This window comes from Dasypus novemcinctus, chromosome 9 (genome assembly GCF_030445035.2).
Source record: "Dasypus novemcinctus isolate mDasNov1 chromosome 9, mDasNov1.1.hap2, whole genome shotgun sequence".
In the NCBI taxonomy this organism is placed as follows: Eukaryota; Metazoa; Chordata; class Mammalia; order Cingulata; family Dasypodidae; genus Dasypus; species Dasypus novemcinctus.
The window spans coordinates 59,135,079-59,160,660 of NC_080681.1; the positions used below are offsets into that span (position 1 = coordinate 59,135,079).

The 25,582-nt window shown below is 34.3% G+C and overlaps 2 protein-coding genes across 8 annotated transcripts in view; one reads left to right on the plus strand and one right to left on the minus strand.

Moving 5' to 3' along the window:
• The window catches only part of ANKRD13C (ankyrin repeat domain 13C), a 140,929-nt gene extending 127,489 nt beyond the window's left edge, over positions 1 to 13,440 (plus strand). For all 3 annotated transcript variants that reach the window (XM_004483708.5, XM_023586137.3, XM_004483709.5), the window contains 4 exons: positions 3,125 to 3,204; positions 4,387 to 4,485; positions 5,365 to 5,465; positions 11,282 to 13,440. In XM_004483708.5, the coding sequence (XP_004483765.1) occupies positions 3,125 to 3,204; positions 4,387 to 4,485; positions 5,365 to 5,465; positions 11,282 to 11,412 (411 nt within the window). In that variant the 3' untranslated portion in view covers positions 11,413 to 13,440. The remainder of the gene's footprint in view (positions 1 to 3,124; positions 3,205 to 4,386; positions 4,486 to 5,364; positions 5,466 to 11,281) is intronic.
• Positions 13,441 to 17,971: 4,531 nt separating this feature from the next.
• SRSF11 (serine and arginine rich splicing factor 11) overlaps positions 17,972 to 25,582 on the minus strand; it is a 37,501-nt gene continuing 29,890 nt past the window's right edge. For 3 of the 5 annotated variants that reach the window (XM_004483703.5, XM_004483704.5, XM_004483705.5), the window contains exons 10-13: positions 22,957 to 23,046; positions 19,964 to 20,059; positions 19,456 to 19,594; positions 17,972 to 19,350 (exon numbers count right to left, since the gene is read on the minus strand). In XM_004483703.5, the coding sequence (XP_004483760.1) occupies positions 19,153 to 19,350; positions 19,456 to 19,594; positions 19,964 to 20,059; positions 22,957 to 23,046 (523 nt within the window). In that variant the 3' untranslated portion in view covers positions 17,972 to 19,152. The remainder of the gene's footprint in view (positions 19,351 to 19,455; positions 19,595 to 19,963; positions 20,060 to 22,956; positions 23,047 to 25,582) is intronic. The other 2 variants (XM_004483706.5, XM_058303368.2) reach the window with 1 other exon arrangement.

Consider the following 25,582-nt stretch of genomic DNA (forward strand, 5'->3'; position numbering starts at 1 on the left):
TGAAAACTAAAAAATTTAACATGGGATTGTATGCATGCTAAAACTGCATGTGAAATATGAATATGTGTAAAATCCTTATATGACTTTTTCTTTGAAACTGAGCAAATGTATGTTAATACTACAAGATGTTAATATCCGACAAAATAAACCTATTATGCTAAGTGAAAGAAGCCAGACACAAGTACTACATATTGCATGATTCCATTTAAATAAAATGTAAATATAAGTCAGTTTAAAAGATGAAATTAGGTTAGTGGTTATGTAGGACTGTGGAAGGATAGAGGGATTGAGAGGTGACTGCTAAGTGGTGTGGAGCTTTTCTTTTTGGAGTAATGAAATTGTTCTAAAAATTTTTGTGATGATGAGTGCACAACATTGTGATTGTAGTAAAAGCCAGTGATTATTCACTTTGGGTAGATCACATGGCATGTGAATATATCTCAGTAAAACTTCTTAAAAATAAATAAATGTGCAAAAAAAGTTGGAAATAGCAGCTTTGTATGTCAGGGAAGCAGAGAAAGATTGAGGATATCTAATTTTCTTGTTTTTTGCTTTGCTATTTTTTGTGTATTATTATTATTAGTGGAGTAATGGAAATGCTCTAATGATTGAAGTGATAAATGCACAGCTACGTTATTATACCAAATACCATTGATTTTAGTTTGGATAAATTGTGTGCTCTATTAATATAGATCAGTAAAATTGATTTCTTTAAGAAAAATCTGATCTAACAATTTCTCTCTTATCCGCTTTCTATATTCTCTCTTGGGTAGTGGACCCATTTATCTACTCAGTGACTGCAGCCAGCAACCTGAAATTTGTAGTTTTCCTCCTATCTCTATATCTGATCAATCATGAATTCCTAAAGATCTTGTGAATTTATTTCTCTCCCTTTGTTTCCAAAGAACATGCTCTTATCATACCGCATTTGGATTACCGAGGTAGCTTTTTAAACATTATGTTGCCAGAGTGATCTTTCTGAAATAGATTGAACTATGTAATGTCTATACTCAATACCTAAAATATAGAGTAATTACTGTGTATCAGGTACTGTGTTTAGCACTTTACATTTAAGCCCATTTTATCACAGTAATTATTTGAGGTAGGTTCTTTTAGTTTTACACATTATATATATATATATTTGACTAAACTGAGGCAAAGAATAATTTGTCCAAAGTTAGCTAGTAATTGGTGAGCTAGGATTTGACCAGTCAGGTTCTGAAGTCTGTGTTTTAACTACAAAATATTTGACTATTGCTTCCTGAGTAAAAGCAACCTGTTTAGTATATAAAACCCTTTCAAACTACTTTTTATTGTTTATCTTGCCACTTAATCTCAGCTCTTGCTACCATCCCCTCATGTCTACTTCTACTAACTTGACACGCTTGACTTGCAATTCCCTTGTACGACATGCTTTTTCTTACCATTGTGCTTTCTCTCATTTCCTTCAACTGATTATTTTTTTCTTCCTTCTAGATTCTCAGCTTAGGAAGAAGTAATGTGGACACAGCTTTCTCCCCTAGTCTGGGTCAGAAACCCTTTCTCCATGCTTTTATGTCATCCTCTACATCCTTCCATTGTAGCTTCTATAACCCTGGATTATAATGATCTACTTTTTGTGTGTCTCCTTGTAAATTCTCATGGGCAGGAATGTTTTCATTCATAATGCCTGATGCTCAAGTTTCCTTTCTTCCCACATTTTCTGCTACTCAGAGAGCATCAGTGAATCAACAAAACCTGTGGCCTTTTTTAAGGCTTCTTTCTCTTGAAGTCTTTATTAGACTTATATTGAAACAGTCTTTTCTTTTGGTTTTCATGTTACCTTGATGCTGATTTTTCCTTTTTCCTCATTGATGATTTTTTGGCTCCTTTCTATCCTCTTTCTTTCCTAATGTATAAAATTTATCAGTCCTCTGCTTTCTTAACTATTTTTCCACTAGTCAGAATTCCTAAATCTTTTTCTAATTCTGATTTCTTTCCTTTTCTTTCTGTTACTGCCTTCTAGGAAATTCCCAGTGTATAATAATTTACCATTTACTGAACTCTTTATTAAATGCCAGGCACTAAGCTCTTCACATACACTATATCCTTTAATTCTTGCAATTGTGAGGTAGGTGGTATATTCTAGTTTTGGGGGTATATTAAATTGACACAGTAGATTGTAACTTGCACAAACTTACCTGGCAGTGGAGCTGAAATTCTAACTCAGTTTCATGTCTTCAAAATCTTTGATTTTAACAAGTCTAAGGTACTGCCTATTAACATCTGGTACTCATTATATCTGAAACTGTATTTTGAATGAGACCTTGTGTTCTCTCTATCTTGTTATGGAATAAGTCTTTTTTACCTTTTGCCCTTTTGCTCTTTAGTCTGTCCTATTACTTTTTCCTTAACAACTTTCAATTTCCATTGCTACTCCTAGTTTATTTCCTTATTGCCAGTTCATTCTGTAGTGAGCCAAATTCATACTTAACAAAGTGTATATACTTTAAAGTTTATTTAAGAATTTTACCATCTATTGATCTCCCCTTTGAACTTATCCCTAGTTCAAATAAACCAATACGCTTGTGTTTTCCACCTTTGTGTATGAAATTTCCCCTTCCTGAATATTTTGATTCTTTATAAATCTGAGCTCTAATCCTATAAGTCTTGATTTGTTGTCTATAGAATATTGCTCCCTTTTCTGAACTCCTGTATTACTCGGTTTTCTGTACATTGAATTAGCCTTTAATCTTATATTGTTTTGTATTTCTGGTTATCTGTAAATTTTTGTGCATGTTTTTTCTTCCCAACTGAATTGAAGCTCCTTGAAATCAGAGTTCCTATATTTCTCTGTAGCTCCCATGTTCAGTATCTAGTATCATGTCAGATATTTGAAATACTACATGAATGGAATTTATTTCTTTGATCCTGTTGTCTTATTTGATTTTTAGAAAAAAAAATTGGTAATTTTATCTTGCAAAGAACCTCTTAAAGTGTTATATAGAAGAGATTAAGAGATTAAGTGTATTGGTAGTTTGAATAGTTCATTGCATGTTTTAATTATATATTTTTTAAGATATGACATTTTTCTTTTCTTTCTTCCCTCCTACCTCTCTCCCCTCCCCTCTTTCCTTTTTTGCAGCCGGTTCGAAGACAGTCCCTTACACCTCCTCCTCAGAACACTATTACATGGGAAGAATATATATCTGCTGAAAATGGAAAGTAGGTTTTCTTTTTTGGTTATGTATACTTTGGTTTTTTAGAAAGAAAAATTGTAAACACTCATAAGTCTTTAGGTGTAATAATTATTTTTTAAAAAGAATTATTTGTCTGAAATCTTTTCTAAAGACCTTTTCAAACAGGAATTAAGCATGATGAGTAAAGGTAAATTCCAATTTAGGTACACTTTTAAAATAGGTTGTAGAACGCTTTTTTTTTTTGCATCTCTCCTGCCAATTTATATTTACCCCAAAATCTATAGGACATTGTCCTAAGGATATATATATAGTATAGGGAATTGTTCATTGTAGTTACTTATATGAAATCTTCCATTGTATGATGAATGTTTGTATCTAAGATTACCCTGAGTTTTTAGCGTAGCGTGTAAGGACTTTCACTATTTGTCTCCTCTTTGCCTTTCCAAGCCTAGTTCTTGTCATTATCTCTTTGCTTCAGCTAATGCCAGACTATTTCTCACCATCCTGCTTTAGTACCTTTGCTTAATGTTATTTACTAACACTTAGTAGAATAATAGCACATAGTTCTTATTAAATAAATATTTATTGAATAAAAGAATGATGAATGAATAAGCAAAGCATTTATTTTGGATGAATGAATGAGTAAATAATTTTATTTTAGACTGCCAGGTAAAGGGAAGTACAGACCTTTGTAGAAACTATTTTTCCTTTTAATGGAGCATAAAATATTGCCTAACTCCCTTGCTTAGAAAGAAGTTGTCATGATTATTATTTTTTGCTTATTATATATTGGAGAAGTTAAAAATTATTTTTATCTTAATAGTCTATAAAGAAGATGATTGGAATTTACCTCTGATTCTATGAAGATGGGAAATAAGATTGCATTTTAAAGATATTGTGATATTTTTAAAATTTGATTTTCATTAATTTGCTTTGTTTCTAAAATAGTTATTATTTAAAGTATATTTAATTTGAAATTAGTTGTGCTCTGATACTTTTTTTCTAAATTTTTACACTTTTCTGTTTTCTTATTTTTGCTACCATGTCTCATTTCTCATTCCCATTTGGCATAATTTTAATTCATTTTTATATATAATAAGAAAAATTGAAATATTAACAAATGGTATTGAAAGATGATCAATTCTTATTTAGAAAGATGATAGATGTAGAAATTTTCCAGCATTTTCTTTTCTTTTTCCTATTTTAGAGCTCCTCATCTGGGTAGAGAACTGGTGTGCAAAGAGAGTAAGAAATCATTTAAAGCCACAATTGCCATGAGCCAGGAATTTCCCTTGCGAATTGAGTCGTAAGTTGTTGTTGTTGTTGTTGTTTTTTACTAACTATACATGTTATTGAAAAATTATTAAACCCTAAAGACTATAGTAATATTTTCATCTGAGTGGTACATTTGAGGCTTTTGAAATTTGAAAACACATAGCTTTTGATAGGTAATGTATGCACCGTTCTAGAAATTTTCTGATTCACAAAAGTATTAATATTTTATAATGTTTACCAGAGAAATTTTTTGATAATTTTTTAAAATTATAAAAGTAATAAATGGGGAAGTGGAAGTGGGTCAAGCAATTGGGCTCCCATCTACCATATTGGAGGTCCAGGGTTTGATTCCCAGGGCCTCCTGGTGAAGGCACGCTGGCCCGTGTGGTGAGCTGGCCCAAGCAGAGAGCTGGCACATGCAGTGTGCTGGCCCACATGGCAAGCTGGCCTGAGCAGAGAGCTGGCTCAGCAAGATGACGCAACATAAAGAAACACAGAGGAGAGACAGTAAGAGACCCAGCAGACCAGAGAGCTGAGGTGGTGCAAGAGATTGAGCACCTCTCTCCCACTCTGGAAGGTCCCAGGATCAGTTCCCAGTGCTGCCTAAAGAGAAGACAAGCGGACACAGAAGAATGCTCAGCAAGTGTACACAGAGAGCAGACAACATGGGGAGTTGGGGGGGAGAGGGTGATAAAATAAATCTTAAAAATTAAATAAATAAAAGTTATAAACCCTAAGAGTAAAAAAGAAGAATAAAACTAAAAAATCAGAGGAGAAAGAAGGAAATGAGTGTTTGATATCCTCATTCTCAATAGCTGGAAATCAGTTATTTTCTAAGTTTGAAGGATGTTGTTTAAAAGCAACATAAGTTTGAACAATGAAAACATCTTTTTCTTCTACTATTTTTCAGATTACTGAATGTTTTAGAGGTAATTGCTCCCTTCAAGCACTTTAACAAGCTTAGAGAATTTGTTCAGATGAAGCTTCCTCCAGGCTTTCCTGTAAAACTAGGTAAGAGAAAAAGTTAGATATATTTTTGGTGTCTATTAGGAATGTGGAGTTTAAAAACATGAATAAGAAGTATACTTTGAAGGAAAATAGATTTCTTAGTTTCTTACATATTTGTAAAGCTTTTCTTTAATTATATTCATTAATGCTCATATAATGTCAAATATATAAAGTGAGTTCTAATTCTACTTGATTTAAATTCAATGTGAGGAATATGAAAATATTTCATACAAGAGGGTGTGGGTGAACTAATGATGCATCATGATAATGTTTATAATGTAAAATAGCACACTCTGAGTTTCTTGATAGTATTGATTCAGTAGTCAACAGTCAGTGTTCATGGATATTACTGAGATTTTTTGGTTTTCAGTCTTAAAAGTCATCTTAAACAATGATCTTTAGAAACAGTAAACTCACTTTTTGTACATATTTATATTTCTAACGTATCAGAAACTGGAAACAAGAAACTATTAAAGGGTGTTCTAAGATTTTAGGCTTACATTTGGTATTAGGTATTTAATTAGTACTTGTGCCAGATGGTTTTCTTGGGATGGAAGTTGAGCAGAAGTCCCCACTTACCCTCTAGGTGCTTACATTTTAGTTGGGGAGATACATTCCAAATATTTGGAAATTGTTGTTAATGCAACTATGTGTTTTCAAAATCAGCTGGAGCCTTAAATGCTGATTATGAATGATCTTCTCTTATTTGCTTCTTTCATTTTACTAAAACGCTTAACTTGAATCTTTTTTGATGAAATCCCCATCTTCCCCCCTTTCTTGCATTACTTCCTCCTCCCCTTTAAGCAGATGATTTCTGCTGCTTTTGTTAAAAAAAAAAGAGACACTCTCAGGAATGAAAACTCCTTCATTTAGTCTCACCCTTCAACAGAGACTCTTATGGCTCAAGCTCCATCTTTTCCTCCATCTTTCCTGTCTCAGTGGAAGTGGTACGCCTTTTAGCTTGAGTAATTTCTCCATTTGTATTACGGATGCATTATCCTAGCTCCTTGGAATCCTTGCTCTTCTATCAGCCACTTCATATATCTGCTTTACCTTTCACTTCCTTTTTTACTTTGGTGTGTCTTTCCCCTTTTATATTCCAACCAACCAACTAAATAAATAATCCCTCTACCCTACACCAGCACTTTAATCTTTGCTTCTTACAGCCACATTACCTGAAAGAATACTTTTATCTCTCTATTTTTACCTTCTATTTATAATTATATTGTACCTGGGGGAAGGTAAAAGAATGTAAAGGAAGGCAAGTTTTCTATATCTGAAGTGGTAAAATGATGACACCAGGAGACTATGATAAGTTTTTTTTTTTTTTTAAAGATTTATTTTTATTTATTTAATTCCCCTCCCCTCCCCCGGTTGTCTGTTTTCTGTGTCTTTTTGCTGCGTCTTGTTTCTTTGTCCGCTTCTGTTGTCGTCAGCGGCACGGGAAGTGTGGGCGGCGCCATTCCTGGGCAGGCTGCTCCCTCCTTCGCGCTGGGCAGCTGTCCTTATGGGTGCACTCCTTGCGCGTGGGGCTCCCCTACGCGGGGGACACCCCTGTGTGGCACGGCACTCCTTGTGCGCATCAGCACTGCACATGGGCCAGCTCCACACGGGTCAAGGAGGCCCGGGGCTTGAACCGCGGACCTCCCATGTGGTAGACGGATGCCCTAACCACTGGGCCAAAGTCCGTTTCCCAGATAAGTTTGAGTATATATAATGTATTCCTAGAACAGCCAATATGAAAGCTATACAAAGAATACTCAAAACCACTATGGAAATATCAAAATAGAATTCTAAAAAATACCCAAGTAACTCACAGGAGGTAGGAAAAAGAAAACAGAGAAGTGTAAAACTGAACAAATAGAAAACAAACAAAAAGACAAACTTTAACATATAATTACATTAAATATAAATGGTAGACCAATTAAAAACCTTAGATTGACAAAATGGATTAAACTACATGTTGTCTTCAAGAAACTCATTTCAAATATAACAAAGAAGGTAGGTTGAAATTAAGAGGACAGAAAATGATATATCATGCATAAGCAAAGGAAAGCATGATTGTGTTAATATCCGATAAAATAGACTTCAGAGCAAGAACATTACAAAAGAGAGAGAACAACATTATATAATGATAATTGGGGTTGTTCCACCCTGAAGAATCCTAAATGTGTATGCACCAGCAACAGAGCTGGAAGATAGGTGAGCAAAAACTTAAAGAACTGAGCTGAAGAATATATAAAAACTTAATTATAGTTGGAAACTGCAACACCCGCTCACCAATTAACATAAAAACTGGACAGAAAATCAGCAGGGATATAGAACAATTCAACAACACCATAAACCAAAAGATATACTTGCTATTTATAGTACACTCTTACCTGATAAAGGCACATTCTTTTCAAGTGCCTACGGGCCATACACGCACATAGGCCATATCCTGGGCCAAAGAGCAAACCAACCTCAATAAATGTAAAAAATTTGAAATCATGAAGAGCCGATTCTCCTGTCACAGTGAAATTAAACTGTACATTAATAACAGATAACAGGATGGTGTTAATTCTTCTTGGAATGTTTGGTAAAATTCCCGTGAAGCCATCTGGTCCTGGGCTTTTCTTTGTTGGGAACTTTTAAATTAGTTATTTGATCTTTTTACTAACTATTGGTTTGCTAAGGTCTCTTTCTTCTTGTGTCAGTATAGGTAGTTTGTATGTGTCTAGGAATTTATCTAGGTTATTTATTTGCTGTTGGTCATAGTATCCTCTTAACAGTTCTTTTTATTTCTGCAGGATTGGTAGTAATGCCCTCTTTTTCATTTCTGATTTTAGTTATTTGTGTCTTCTCTCTTTTTTTCTTTCAAGCTAAAGGTTTGTTGGTTTTATTGATCTTTTTAAACTTTTGGGTTTTTATTTTATTTTTCCTTCATTTAATTTATCTTCACTCTAATCTTTATTTACCTTCTTCTGCTTGGGTTTAGTTCTTTTTCTAGATCCTCCAGTTGTCAGGTTAGATCTCTAATTTTAGATATTTCTTCTTTTTAAATGTAAGTATTTACAGCTATAAATTTCCCTTTAAGCATTGCCTTTGCTGCATTCCATAAGTTTTGGTATGCTGTTTTCATATTCATTCTCCTTAAGATACTTCCTAATTTCCCCTGTGATTTCTTTGATCTATTGGCCGTTTAAGAGTATGTTGTTCAATTCCCACATATATGTGAAGATTCCATTTCTCTCTGTTACTACTGATTTCTAGTTTCATTCCATTGTGGACAGTGAAAATGCATTGCATGATTTCAGTATTTCTGACTTTAAGACATTTTTCGTGACTTAACAAGTGGTCTATTCTAGAGAAGAATATGTTTTCTGCAGCTGCTGAGTATAATGTTTTACAATGTCTGTTAGGTCTAGCTCATTTAGGGAGGGAATAGCAAGGGTGCCAGGAGTCTTTCCTTTGACTCTTAGAAGTTCATTTTTGGATTGAGCACATGACCATAAATGTAGCTCTTTAACTGCTTTCTGTTTAAGGAAGGTTATTGTGTTTAAGGCTCCTCTGTTGCTTTTGTCTAAGGTGGGTTGGAACAATGGGGGCCCTCAGAGCAGGGCCCCCAGCATTTTGAATTAGCTGGTCAAAAGCAGTGATCAGTGATTGGATTGTGCACCCATAGATCTTGGGGAACTAGGTCTTTATATCCCACCCTGACACTAGCAAGCTCTACCAGGGGCCAGGTTTGAGGACCTCACTACTGTCTGCAATGAGGTTGGGGAATGGGTGTTGATAGCCAGCCTGCAGAGTGAAATTCACCATTATTTATTGCAGTTTACTGGCCTCTTTCTCCCCCTCTTCCCTAGATGCTATACAGTGATCTACTAGACTCTGGAGTTTCAAAAATAGTAGGATTAGGCAGTTCCTGGCTGTTTAAGAGTTGCACTGGTGGAGGGTGTGATACTTAGAACTCCCTACTCCACCATCTTCCCACAATCCACTGTTTTTTTTTCTTAAAGATTTTTTATTTTTCTCCCCTCCCCCCCACCCGTTGTCTGCTCTCTGTGTCCATTTGCTGTGTGTTATTCTGTGTTCACTTGCATTCTTGTCAGTGGCTTGAGATTCTGTGTCTCTTTTTGTTGCTCCATTTTGCTGGGTCAGCTCTCTGCGCGTATGGCACCACTCCCAGGCAGGCTGCCCCTTTTTAGCGTGGGGCGGCTCTCCTTGCAGGGCATACTCTTTGCGTGTGGGGCTCCCCTAGGAGGACACCCCTGCATGGCACTGCACTCCTTGCGTGCATTAGCACTGCGCATGGGCCAGCTCACCACATGGGTCATGAGGCCCTGGGTTTGAACTCTAGACCTCCTATATGGTAGGCAGGTGCTCTATCAGTTGAGCCAAATCCACTTCTCTGCAACTGTTTTTTGACAAAGGTATAAAACCAATTCAGGAAAGAGAGCCTTTTCAACAAATGGTACTAGAAAAAAAGGATGATAGGCCAGAACAAAAAGAACTTTGAACTACTTTACTTCTTATACTTTATACAAAAATTGAGTAAAAATAGATTACATCTTTAAGTACAAAATGTAAAACTAAAGATTTTCAAAGAGCATAGGAGAAAGTTTTAGACTTCTAGGCCTAGGTAAAGAGCGCTTGTACTTCACATCAAAAGCACTGTCCATAAAAGGAAAGCTTGTTCAAAACCCTCCCTTGGTTTTCTCTCTCACTTAGAGTAAAAGCTAAAGTCTTCTTGACCTAAAACCCACCTGATCTGTCAGCCTAGTACCCCTCTGACTTCTGCTAATCTTCCCCTCACGCATTTAGCTGCAGCCAAATTGGCCTCCTACCTCATCCCGAGAACAAAACAAAATAAAACATTCTCCTTTTAGGACTTTTGTACTTATTTTTCTCCCTACTTGGAATTTTCTTCCTTCTAGATAATGGCATGGTTTGCTCTACCTTAGGCCTTTGCTGAAAGGTCAATCCATGGACATTTTCCTTTGACCACCCTATTCAACAACTCTTACCCCCACCCAACACTGGATCTCCCTATTCTCTATTTATTAATATTACTATTTACTTATTTGTTGTCTGACTTTCCCAACCAGAATGTAATCTCCATAAATGTACACATTTTTTCTCTTGATTATTGATATATATCCAGTGTCTAGAATGGGGGCCAGTAAACTTTTTTGAAAGGGCCAGATAGTAAACATATTAGGAATAAAAGCATAATGACTAATGTGTTTGCCCATTTTTAATGTCAGAGTTGGTTCATAATTTCATCCAGAATTCTATTTTATTTAGAAGAGTGTTAGCCTGTGGCAGTATGGTATTACTCCAGTTCTAAGATTGTTTGTATTCTACATATTTAATTAATGGGTTGTTTTTAGTGTTTAACCAAAAAAAAAAAAAAAAAAAAAAAAGGATTAATGTATTTCATTGGGATAAACTGAATGAAAATAAATCACACCTCAGACTTAGAATAAGTATACTATAATCTGAAAAGATGTCAGAATGCAGAAAATATAAAAGTAGCCACCCCTCTCTCCACCAAAAGAAAAAAAGCTGGTGAAATCTGGCATTATACTCTTAAGATTGGGAAGAAATAGAGTCTTAAGTTCTTCCTGCAACACTTAATGCCTAGGTGTCTTTCCATCTTCACCAGCAACCAAACCTTTCAAAACTCAGTGTTATACACATATTTGGACCTATCTAGTCCTTAAGCAGCTTTTTTTTAACATTTTAAGAAGTATGGACAACTCTGATAGTACTGATAAAACAATACGAGATTTACATTTGATTTACAATGTTATCATTGGTTATTCTCTCTGTAGATATACCTGTGTTTCCCACCATCACAGCCACTGTGACTTTTCAGGAGTTCCGATATGATGAATTTGATGGCTCCATCTTCACTATACCTGATGACTACAAGGAAGATCCAAGTCGCTTTCCTGATCTTTAACTGACCTGGAAAATGATGCCATCTCACCAGGGAAATCAAGAGAATGCAGAGACTCCAGAAGTGGATCCAGATAGAAGGGATAAAGGCTTCCAGCGAAGAAAAGGGAATTACCCACTGAATCAACACATCAGTCATATGATTTAATGAAATAGGCGTCTACCAAGAATTTAGCAAGTTTTCTGATGTGCCATTTTCAATCTTTTTAAAAATACCCATATTAAAAGCATAATTGTTTGACACCTTAATGATCCTCAGACCTTCTCATGTAAAACAGCTATGAGTGCTGTGATTTGTTTTTAAACATTTTTACACTTCTTGTTGAAATATATATGCATATAAATATATCTATATATCTATATATGAAACACTCCTTGGACCATTAACATAAATTAAATGTCTTAAGAGATACGAAGTCCTTTTAACTTGTCATCTTATATTCAAGGTGGCATTTATAAATATTCCTTTAAGCTTTGTTTTCATAAAATGTAAACTATGTAACATTATGTATAGTTCAGTAATTTGAATGTTTGTTCAATATAATGAACTAGAAGGAATGCAATTTTCTGTAGATGAATGAACCAAATGGTAACCATTAAACAATTGCATTTATACGTTGCAATACATTTCAGAAAGAGCATTCACTCTGCAGGGAATAAGGTACCTCCTTTAGTACCTTAGTGCAATTCATTGTGGTGCTATTTGTTTTTACCTGAATTCTTTCTTTAATGGAAAATGTTTGTTACTAATCTTCCTTTCATAGAACCTCTATTTTTTTTCCTAAACGTGAGTTTAAAAGTCCTTGTTATGTTCATAAGGTATGGTTAGCATGCTAAAAACTATTTATCTTCTAAATTGTAGCACTTTAAAAAAAAATCCAAATTTTTAAACTTGCTTCCTAATAAGTATACATCATTCTGATTATTTTTGTGTATAGTGGAATATGGATGCATTCGTGTCAATTTTAAAAAACAGCCCACGTATTTTGGACATCCTTACATATTTAATGCTTTCAGAATAAGGTAAAAACATTTTATATGCTAACAATATATTTATTACAAGTTAAATAATGGAAAGGTACACAAGATTGACAGTTCTTGTTTTTTAAGTCACAGGAAAATATTTATTGATTTGAATTGTCTCCAGGTGTTAAAATCATGCATTACTCATTTTTGCACTTAAAATTTTTCATATTTATTCCAAGATGGTATGAAGGTCCAAGAATAAAAATTAGGGAGAATAATGTATAACAGCTATAAAGTGTCATATTGTATTAAAGAGCTTAAAGTAAAGTTTTAAAAATGTATCCTAATGAATGTATCAAGTTTTTTAGTGGCCATTAGTTTAAACTTTTCCCAGGATAATTTGAAATTAGTTTAGGGACCTTTATTGAAGAGATGATTTATTTAAAAATCCAAAGCATCAGTCTTAAGAAAATGTTTTTAATAAACATCTTTAAAGCTGCATCTTTCATGCTGATACATACTACAATGCATAAGTGGACATTTTATCAAATATATTTTATAGTGAAGAAAAATAATCATAGTTAAAAATCAAAGATCTAATTACCACTTTATGTGGGTCTATTGAATTTTGAGGAAGAATTGGTAAAACCAGATTGGCTTTATGGAATGCAAGTTGGTTCCTGTTTTGGGAATGGTTGTAGATCAAGTAATTTAGAGACTGAATTATTCTGTGAATTATTTATGAGGTTTGAGAAATTTCAGGAATACACTGCAGGCGTTGTTTATGAGTACAGACACCTAGAGAGGAAATTGCATCTCGGGAATATACCAATTTTCTAAAAGCTGTGAATATGTTGCTGGGGTACAGTGGGATACATTGAAAACTTTTGCACTTGGATTTTTTTAATAACATCTTTTTTCTTTCTGAATGAACAGTAGAAACAGATTATCCATTCCAAAATGTTTTTACTATGATTACAAAGGACAAATGTTGGTATCTCTTATGATGGTGGTTAAGGGGTTAATTAATGCAAATAAAATTTCACAATATTAGATTTTTTAAAAATGTGCCTTTTAATCTAATTAATGTATGAAACTTTATACTGTTTTGAATGAATAGATCAAAAGACAGTGTATTTTGGAAATCTTACATGAAAACCAAGGTTTTGTAACATAGGTTCACAAAAGTCTATAGGTATTCCGTTTGTGATTGAAGAAACTGTTTAAACTGGGGGTGTCTAAAAAAGATGGTTGCCTTAATGGCCATTTAGAGATGCTCAATATTCCTGCCAAAAGTATGAAATTAAGATATGGTACCTCTATTCAAGAAATTATTCATTAACTACAGACAGTTGTCTTTGGCTGTAGACATTCATATACAGAGAACTGCCAAACTTATAAAAATGAGTCATAAAGCAAATGCCCTCCCTGGTCTGGAAACTGATACAGTTCAAAGAGAAGCCACACTGATAGCTGACAGAAGTGGAAAAGCTGTTTAGTCCCTGTCTTGCTCAGAACTGGTTGACTCCCCAGTCTGTTAAAAATAGGTTTCCTTAGTGTTATTCATGAACAATTTATTATTCATACGTTGGGGAGAGTGGTGAATAATGATTGTTTTGAGGGCCCCTCTCCATCTATAAGCCTATACAGCAGACCAAGATCCTGTTTTGAGGCAACGAAAGGGCTATAGTAAATATTATCAGTAAATATGGAATTGAGGGATGGTTCTTTTTGCTCATTTGTTACTTACTTGCCTATAAGAGAAAAAATTGGGATAACTTAGTAATATGTTATTTAGTTGCAAAAGTTTAGTAATATAGGTTTATTCAAAGTTCTGCTTTTGTAATATGAATGAACCTACCTCAAGTTAGTATATGCCACAATATGATTCTGCTAATTTCAGCAAAAGGTGTCTTAACTGTTTTCTAAAATTAACAATGCATTTTTACCAAGGTTGCCATTTTGTGGAAACTTACGAAGACAACAGAAAGTGAAACAGCCCTAGAGGAAAATGGGCCTGAGGTGTTACATCACTTGTGAAAACAGCAGAAGAAAACTTGGTAGAGGCCCATGGTGTTTTTCTTTTTTTTAAAATTTTTATGAGGTACCAAGGATGAATCCAGGACCTCATACATGGGAAGCAAGCACTCAATCACTGAGCCACATTTGCTCCCTACCATGTTTTGTATGCTATGAACTGGTTACCAAAAGCTTTTGCAATGTACTACTATATGCCAAAAATCTAGGCAGTGGATAGACATATAAAAATCTCAGAATGACAAAATTTACTTATATTACTTGGTTCTTTCTGCTAGTATGGAAATTGCTAACCAATTAGCAAAAATTTAGTTAAGTTATAGGTTTTTAGCCTGTTTAACAGTTATATGTAGGTCATAATGTAGAAATGGAATTTGTAAAGCTTTGTATTAAAGATGGGGATACACTGCAGCAGTTTATGGTGCAAGAATATTGTAGGTTAATACAGTATTCTTAAAATGGATTGTCCATTTGTCAGTATAGAAATATACAACTATAGGCTAAAGGACTTTGAAAGGGTTGAGACCTTTTTAGTTATGAACATCCTTATAGACTACCTAGTGATTAATCAGCTTTTAAAATTGTTACAGCTCACTTTAGTAACAGTAGTACTTTTCACAATGGCCCCTATGTACACAGAATTACAATTTCACTTTTACCACTTAAAAAATACTAAGGCAAAATCTTTTAAGGGTTTTCAAGAAAGATACTTATCAATTGGTCCAGGTTTTGCTCACATTTTGAAAATGAAAATGACTTTCAAGTAGAAACATTGTTGTAACATAAAATTCACCCTTATTTACCTATACCTTCATCATTGTAGAATTCTGTCACTAAAGATTGACAATGATTGGCTGGGTTTCTTTAAAGGAAAATAATATGAGTGGTATTAAAATGTTGAAAGGTAGAAGTGACGCAGAAGTCGTTTTGTAGCTTGTGCACATTGTGGCCCATCTGCTGACTCATCTCAGTGGGATGCTATAGCAGCTTCCCTTGGATACTCCTTCAGCTTTTGGGCCAGGTGTATTTAGCTCCCAGACAAACGGTCTCAGCATCGGGCATCATCTGAAAAATACTCATGCCACCAAGGTCAGAAGCAACAAGGTCTGACCTTTCAGTCGATCCTTGTGGGTTCCAGTGCTTGCTTGTAGTTTCAGCTTTTTCTCTTTTATGCCACCAATCATCTATCTTCCCTTCCTGAGTGCCCAGGGACATCAAGTTCCGGCATTAGTATCAGTATCAGCCTTAGAAGCTCCCACAATTAAGGTCAAATTCCTGTAAGAAATCTAATAGTCTGACTGAACCCTTCCAAACTAATTTTGCTGAAATGTTTTAATCTAGGATCTACATGACTGTCTTTGGAAAGGTGATATTTTAGTAAAGTTAAATTTAACTCTGTCAGCTTGTTCAAAGAATAAAAAACACAAAGTTTTATATTTAGCATATTGTTTAAATTAACATGTTTCTGCAGAAGGCTCATCCAATTTATATTTAGAATATTAAGGCAGAAAAATTGTTTAAATATACAAATGGTTCTGAAAAGGACTTGAATATGTTACTTCCCCTATTATTTTTCTAAGGACAATATTATTTTAAAAATCTATTTTACATTCTTTAGATAACTAGTAACACAAAGTAGTTAAATATATTCCTACTATTAAAAAAAAAACATGTTATTTTGCTGAAGACTAAGTGAATCTCATATACTTGACGTAGTGAATTGTAAATGGGAAAAGAAATAAAACCAAGTAAAACACTCAAATGTATATACCTCCAGTCTCATTTCGAAAGTTACTTGTTAATAAGCCTTAGTAATAGACCTATTTGGAATGTTCTTAAAGTATCAGCACTAAATACCATTACATTTAACAAACACAACTAGGTAAGGGGAGTATTTGAAATGACACAGGGATGAAATGCATCAACCAAATTTGAGATAGACTGAGGAACATAAATGTCAACTAGAGTTTAAATGTTTATCAATTTTCTAAAAGCATGGATGCTAAAAATATAATGGTATATAACTGAAGTGCTATTGCTCTGCTAGAAAAGCTGGCTTATTGAGTAACAATACTGTACAGGCGATAAGATGCCAACACCAGACTCTGACTCAGGTATAAGCAACACTGAATTTTTACCACTCCAGTAGCAGCTGTTTCCTACATCCACACTCCCAACCCCAGGGCTTATTTCCATGTCTGTTTCCATATACAAAGAATTACTGCTATGAAGATTATCCACAATCAATCTTCACCAAAATGTAAAGGGTACACAGCCTTCTCAAAGCCTAATAAACATGCAAATTATCTTACTGCTTTGGCTTTAGTGTTTTCACATCCTAAATTATTAGTTTTAAAAAGCCTCACATCAAATAGGAGCCACCATTTACTGATCCAAGTACACCATTACTTTTTTTTCTACGAACTACCTTGCAAGGTAGGTTATCACTCCCATTTTACAGATAAAAAACCTTATTAGTCATTACCTCTCATTCTTTCCTGAAAATTTAAGCAAATAAATAGGACAAACGTTTTTCTAACAAAACCACTTTTATTTTTAAATCATTTTACTACCAAGTACAGAAGAAAACTCAGCATGGAGGCAGTGTTAACTTGATTTCAACTGGTTGTGTTAAAAGGCTCATGTCCCAGTGCAACCCTTTGTGCTAAAAACGTTCACTGAAAAAATATCCAGATGCTTCATTGCAGCATCTTAAGTCAGTGGCACTATTTTAAAACTAAGTTTCTCAATCCCTTTTGAAAAGTGAGTATATTTGTAGTCAGAGATTACAAGTTAGGGAATAAACTGAATAATAAGAGGTTTAACCATGTCAAACTGCAAATGTTTGACTCACTTTTGACTTACAAAAATGGTAATGTCACATGGTTAAACCTTTACTAAAAGTTTTTTATACATTTCAACAAATGTCATTTGCATCCAACTTATATTTTAGAATGTACTAACATTAGGACCTTACTATAACTTCTTATATAGACAAAATTCTTTTTAATAAAATCTTTAAAAAGTTGCTTACTACAAACTGTAAAAACCGTGCTTTCAATATGGCATTTCAATTTTAAAATGACAGGCTAAAAATTTATACTCTAACTTGGATAAATGCTGCAAGTTTCATTTTCTTTTAATCCCAGCCACCCAAAACACTACTCAATTCATAAATAAATATACTATTTAGTATTATACAGTAGATACATTATCATTGACAGTGTCAATGCTATACCAGAAAAGACAAATAATCTTATTTCTTTGAAAATATAAATTTACTAGATATAGGTAGGGTCATTTGTTTATCCCAGTTCTGTTTTTCAACCCTGTTCCTACACCCACATCAAAATGAGCAATAAAAAATATTAAACTTAGAGAAAATTGTTTTAGATAGAAATGGAATCAATTTTGATGGCAACTAAGTATGGTAATGATGGGTTTCATCTTACTGTTTAAAAATTTAAACGTGGATAAGGGAAAAGAATTGTGAAATGAAGTAATGTCATACATTCATTAGCGTAAATAAATACAAGTACAGTTTTACAGGAACATGAATATAAGTTTAAGGGTTTTATTATCAAAGTCTTGTAAAACAAATTCAGAAACTGTACATCAACATGGCACAGACTGTAGCCTACTTTTGTTTTTACTGCACAAAAGTGAAGTTTGAAACTCCTGTAACTAAGAAAACAGTTACATAACTACTTTGCATATAACATGGAATCACTGAGTGCATAAGATTACTATTGAAGTAACAGTAACACAAATTTATTGGTTTTATACAAGTTGAGATCAAATAAAAAGTACATTATCAAGTAGATTTGTCTTATTTTAAAAGCATATGAAGGTCAATTTAAAATGCACTACCCCCTTTTCCAACACTGAGCTTAAAACATATTAAAAGAGTGGAAAATTGAAAATCAGGACAAGATAACTTTTGTTTAGAGATGGACTCAGGATAGGTAGATAGTTTTCACTGATGTTGTGGAATAATTTCAGATAAAAAAAAAATCCCAAACACTGTACGAAGAAGTATACAACTCTATTTCAAAATATGCTGCTCTTCACTCACTGCCAAAGACAGTTTTATTTGACATCTTTTGGGTCTGTAATTAGAGCCTAATTAGCCATCAAAAAAAGGTTAGTGCATATATAACCTTTCAAAGTTAAACAAAAGCCACAAAAATTTAGCCACAAGTCTTAAAGGATTATCTATTTCAAATGCTCATTTCCAGATGTAATTATAATATTAATTTGTCATGTCAACAACAAGACCGTAAGTAGATCCATCATGTTGGAGGATTTTAATGACATTTAGGATATTCCTGCCACAAATAACATGCAATCAGTGCATTCCCTACATGGCTCTATTATGGCAATGAATCAAATTCTAGAAATACTATAAGTGAACTTACTTAATAAAGGAGATCATACAACATAAACAATCCATGCCTGCTGTAGATGCATGCAGCTTTTCATTTTTGTTATGCAGCAGCATCAGGATAGTAAAACTGCTGGGTTACTCAATCAGATTTCACCACGACAAGAACTGATTACCCATGTACCATTTTCTAAAAGCTTTTGATGTAAATAATATCAATATCAGGAGTTTTATAACCATTAATAACTCAGAGCTGTATACATCTAGGTTTGAGATGAACAAATACAGCATTAAGAAATCACACAAAGGAATGACACTGATGCACGTATACAGTTGGATTCCTTGTAAAGGCAATATTCAGTCACTCATATCCATGTCTTCTTCATGATGATCATCTCCATTCACTTTGGATTCTCTTAGTGAATCAGCAGTTCCCTTTTCCACAGAACATTCTTTTGTTTTAGGGGACCCTGCTTCTGTTTGTTTCTTCTCTTCTTTTTTCTCTTTCTCACTGTCATACCCCTGTTCCTCTTCATCATAATCCCGTGTAACCTGCTTTGCCAAGGAGAATAATAAAAGTGAACTTCTTCAAAGAAAAATATTTTCTTAAAAGTACCAACACCACCCGAAATACCAAAGTAAGGTAGTTTGTAAACATACTTTTACATCTTTATCACTCTCTGATTTTCTTTCCCGATCCTTTTCCTTTTCTTTACTCTTCTTCTTCTTACTTGTTGATCGTTCTCTTTCATCTCTGCTTCTTTCTTTGTCTTTATCTTTCTTCTTCTCCTTTTTATGTCTAGGATGACATTTAAACGTGCTCAAAAAAGATGCTTTAAAGGAATCTCCCTAGAGATTTCATTCGGAAATGTAGCAATAAATTTTAACTTGTTTGCTAAAGATCCAACTGCAAAACACTGGACAATAAAGGTAAAAGCTGTGCTTGCTATACTACAGGTTAAGAAAACCTAACTTTGCTACAGGTCTAAAATGCCCACTCCCAAACACTGTTTTTTATTACTGTCTCAAGTCATAAACGGAATATATCAACACATTCTTAAGTACTTTGATTCATGAAAAGGAAAAAAACTACAAGGTAAGTTTTAAAAATAAAGCTGACAACTTTTAAAAATAGAAAGGACAGATCTGATTGGCTTCGCTTCCTTACCTCCTAGGAGATGGTGAGCGAGACAATTTTCTTTTAGGAGACCTGGGCTTTTTTGGAGATCTTGTTCCACTCCTGCTTCTTCTTCGTCGTCTTTCTCTAGAATTACAAGTGAGCAAATGGGGCTTTAAGATACACTACTATCTCAAAAAACGCAGACTCAACAGTAGATAAACTCCCCTCGGAACACCCACAACATAATTCTGGTAATGAAAGACCTGTTCTCCCAATATTGTTTTGAGTTGAAGAATCAAATGAATAAACACTTGAATGGTCATTTATTACCCTTGAAATAAAAACAAACCCTAATCTATAATAATTCTTAAAGACATTAGAAATATTAAACTTGAAAGCAGACCGATTACAGAAGACATTTGCTAATAAAATTTCCAAAAAAGGGTTAACTTTTTAATCATTAGGTGAAATTCAAATTGACTCCCTGTACTCAAACCAAAATTCCCCACCAACCCTGTTTTGAGCAAATAGTTTTAGGATATACAGCCTCTCTATGGTAGCATTTCAATTTATTTATTTAGGTAGTCTGCTCCTGTCACCATCTGTAAAATTTCTCATAGGATTTAGGTGTAAACAAAGCAAATCAATAATTAAAACTGTTTATCATCAAGTTGTCTAGTTTCCAAATGCAGTCTTTTTTTCCTATCCCTGCAGCCCTCTCTGTCCTAGAAACTTATTATCACAAAACTTATTCATTCATCAAATATTTACTAAGTTTATTAGGATTGTGTATCATACTTTTTGCTACTGTGTTTGTGTGACTGATACTCCAAATTCCCTAGAAGGAAAAAATGTTTTGTTATACTTGACCCCATTCATTGGTTGTAGCACAACTACAAACATAGTAATAAGCATTTAATAAAAACTCACAGAAGACTCATTAAATTAGAATAACCCAATAAAATTCAGCAGGCTACGGTGTTTGTAAAAACGTACATTAAAGCAATAGACAAGAAAATGATTCCATTTTTTAAGGTTAAGAAAATAAATGATGTACTTACCAACTTTTATGCTCTTTTGCCACCTCTCTCAGATCTGGTTTGGCATTTCCTTCAGTACTTACACTTGGCTTCATTTTATTTCTTCTATACTTATTTAAAACTTACACATATCCATACCATCCATCCATCCATTTAAGTGCATAACTTAATGAATTTTAGTATATTCACAGAGTTGAGTAACCATCACCACAATCCATTTTAGAACATTTTCATCACTCCAAAAAGAAACCCCAAATCCCACCTATCCACCTGGTAATTTCCTTATCTCTACCCAGCCTGAGGGAACCACTAGTTTACTTTCTGTCTCTGTGTTTGCCTATTCTGGACATTTCATATAAATGAAAACATAAATTTGATCAAATTACTTCCTTCTTTCAGTTAGTATAAAACTATTTTAACATGTATCAGTCCTACATTCTTTTTATCACAAAATAATACTTGCACTGTATCACTCCACACCACATTTTGTTTGTCCATTCCTTAGTTGACCAACACTTGGGTTGCTTTGACTTTTTGGCTATTATGAATAAGTGTACTATGAACATTTGTGCTCAAGTTTTTGAGTGGAAATGTTTTCATTTGTCTTGGATTCCTTAAAAGTGGAAGCTCTGTAACATTTTGAGGAACTGCCAGATAGTTTTCCAAGGTGCATGACACCATTCTAATTCCCACCAGCAGTGTACGAAAGTGCCAATTTTGCCACATCCTAACAAACACCTTTAATCTTTTTTTAAATTTAAACCGTCCTAGGGGGTGTGAATTTGTATCTCATTGTGGTTTTCATTTGCATGTCCCTGATGATTAATGATTTTGGACATCTTTTTCAAGTGCTTCCTGGCCATTTGTGTTATTTATGGAAAAATGTCTATTTGATTCTGTGCCCACTTTTTAATTGGGTTATCCTTTTTATTAGTGTTGCAAGAGATCTTTCTAAATTCTGTTAAGTCCTTTATTAGATCTGATTTTCAAGTATTTTCTCCACTCTATAGTGAGTTGTCTTTTCATTTTCTTAACAGCATCCTTCAAAGGACAAATTTTTAATGAAATTCAGTGTATGGATTTTTTTTCATATTTAGGAACTTACTGTCAAATCCAAGGTCATGAAGATTTATTTACTCATCTTTCTTAAGAGTTTATATTTATATAGGTCTTTTCATACACTTTAATTCTTGTATAATGTGTAAGCTTTGTAAGTGATTTTAAACAGCCTGATTAATAAAACCAACATTGCAGCAAAACATACAGATTAGAAGAAAATAAAAGTATGGTCAATTCTTATTAAAATCAAAAGAATTTCATGTTAAGTGTGAAAATCCAATGGAGTAAACTGCTATGGAGTAAACTTTACAACACTGAATTTCACTAGACAGTTAAAAGGTAGAATTACTAATCTAAAAATCAGAACTTGCATTGCCTTCCATAAATGTACCCATGATTCACTATAAAAGGGAAAGAAAAACTTCTCTTAATATTAGCATGTGAATATGTTACAACTTAATGCAAAAATTCAGAACGCTTTAGCCACTAAAACATAATAAAAATGGAAACAGTCCATGCTCCTTCAGCATCCTTTATTACCAGGGGTTCTTAATCAGGGATCCATGTACCCCTAAGGGGTCTGTGGAAAGATTTCAGGGGGTCCGTGATTAAAAATTAAAAATTCTTATGAGGATGTGTTGGTGTGGGTGTGATATATTCATTAAATATATGGACTTAGTAAGGGGTCTGTGGTTCTCCACTGACTGGTAAAGGGGTCCATGGAACAAAAAAGGTTAAGAATCCCTGTTCTATACCATCATATATTCAGTAAAAAGAGCCTCAGGTTATTCTTCACAAATTGCTTTTAAAAAATATTCAGTATAATGGCAAGACCTAAGTTCTTTTAAAAAATGAGAAGGTGTGCTGTTTTGGATGCTCCAGTGGGTTTATAAGCTATTGATACTCTTGGAAACCAAGTTTAAAGTCACAATCGCACTTTACCTGCTTGCACTTCTAGAACGTCTGGCTGTACTATAACTTTTTGGTGGTGTTTTGGAACGTTTCTTTTCTTTGTCTTCTTTCTTTTTGTCTCTAATAAAGAAGAAAGTTTATGAATATATTGAAAGAATCAACTTATGTAAATTTATACAGTGATACAAATTAAACTAGATCTAGTCCTATTCCTAAAAGCACAAATGTTATCCTTACAGAAATGTTAAGAAGTAACTACTAAAGAGGCATATTTGTGATACATGACTTCTTAAAAAAATGAAAATAAATCACAAAACACTTTTGCTATTCTACATAAAACCTCTCCCGAGTAGAGCAAAGTATACTATGTGGTTAAGAAAAGAATGACAATGCTGGCCAGTTTCTTGGTAAATTATGTAATAGAGCCCAATAGGCACTTGATCACACCCTTTTTCTTTCAGTTCATTACCAGCTTCCCAACTCACAGCTCTATGACCTGTCAGGCCAAAACACATAATGCATTTTCAAATCACTCAATATCTTAATTATTGAGTATTAATTATTCTGCCAGAGCACAAATCCCCTATCACAGAACAGGCCAACATTCAACCTTTTTCTGCTGCTATACATCAGTGCTATTAGAAAAATATGTCATCATAATGGATTTAACAGTATTACAACTATACCTTGATTCTAAATTTAATTATACAGATTCCTGTAACATTAGTTTATTCCCCACTGCATTTTTTCCAAATAACCACTCTACCCAAGACCCCAGGCAAAGGGTAATCAATATATATATTTGTTGAATGAGAAGTCACACACATAAAACACCCACCCACACACACACATATCCTCAACTACTCTATTTTTAGGGATCAAAGAATCTCGTTTTTCTGAAGTAATTCCTCCATCTTATAATCACTGGCCATTCCCTTCCTTCTCTGGTCAACCTGCTCCATCAGTCAGTTATCCTTTCTCTTCACTCAAGTTTTATCACTTAATTCCTGGTTTACTGCAATAGCCCTCAAAGGACCCCAGATGTGCCTTCCACAAATCGATTCTGCACCTTCTCTTAGAAATCTAAGTACAAACCTGAAAATATTACTCTCCTCCTTGCTACTGCTTTTCAACCTTCCTATTGCCTCCTGAATCGCGTGCAAACTCCTTAGTATGAAGAACTACATTACCTTCTGAGAACTATTTACTACTTTTTCTGATCTTAATTTTGTTCCTTTTTACATGTAATACTTGCTATTTTAATAATTCATGTTAACTTTGAAAACACCGTGCTGACTAAAACCATGCTCCCAATCAGCCCAGTCAAATCAGAATTTAAAACTCAATTAAGCCTTTTCCAATATTAGCAGGTGGCAGGAGTACTTAACAATGGCTCTTCACTTATAATTAAATTAATTTTTCTCTTGATATACAGAAAGCCTCTTGAAGGAACAAATGCCTACTTCCTCTACATGTGTTAGATGTTCCATTAAGTAATCTTGTTTGTCTAACTAACTGGATTAACAGTTAATGCCCTCTGTAAAACATAAGGACTAAATGTCCCTTTATAGCCTGAATTCTCACAGACAGTAAAACTACTTGAGCTTCTGTTACCATTTGTAGAGCTACATGCTTACCAAGAATAAATTTTGTCGGGCCCCCCTTGTAGTTATTTTAATTACATAATTTACTTAAACGTCAATGAATAAAAGTATAAACACATAAAACCGCTTTAGAAAGTTGAGGTGTATTTCAGAAAAAGTCAAACAATAGTTGCTAAAGAAAATAAATGCTCTTAAACTACGAGTGTGACAATGGGAAATGACTGGGAAAAAATAAAAATCCTGGCATTTTTCAAATGATAAAGTTCTCATGGGAAGCAGACCTGGCCCAATGGATAGGGCATCCACCTACCACATGGGAGGTCTGTGGTTCAAAGCCGGGGGCCTCCTTGACCTGTGTGGAGCTGGCCCATGCACGGTGCTGATGCACGCCAGGAGTGCTGTGCCATGCAGGGGTGTCCCCGACGTGGGTACGTGCAAGGAGTGTACCCTATAAGGAGAGCCGCCCAGCGTAAAAAAGTGCAGCCTGCCCAAGAATGGTGCTGCACACACAGAGAGCTGACTCAACAAGATGACGCAACAAAAAGAAATAGATTCCTGGTGCTGCTAAGGATAGAAGCGGTCACAGAACAACACACGGCGAATGGCCACAGAGAATAGACAACTGGGGGGGGGGGTGCGGCAGGGAGAGGGGAAAAAAAAAGTTCTCATGCCACTTTAAATACAGTTCACCTGAAAAAAAATTAGGTAAGCATACTAATTTAAAAGGTTCTGGCCCTCTATCAAAAGACTCATTATTGGATAAATGCTTAAATTAAAATAAAATACTAAGGCAGGTGTAATTTGTTTTTTTATGAATTATCATTTTAATTCACTAGTCTCAAATCACAGTACAAGAACAACTCTAGAATGGCATATGGTAATCCTTATAATATGTGTCTGTCATATTGTAATCCTTAATAAAGAAATGTTTCTACTTGTTGACAATGACTTAAAAACCTCTTTCCTAGGGCAGCCCTACCACCCTTATCCACCTCTTTTTTATTTTTTATTTCTTTCTCCCCGCCACCAAAACCCCCCGGTTGTCTGCGCTC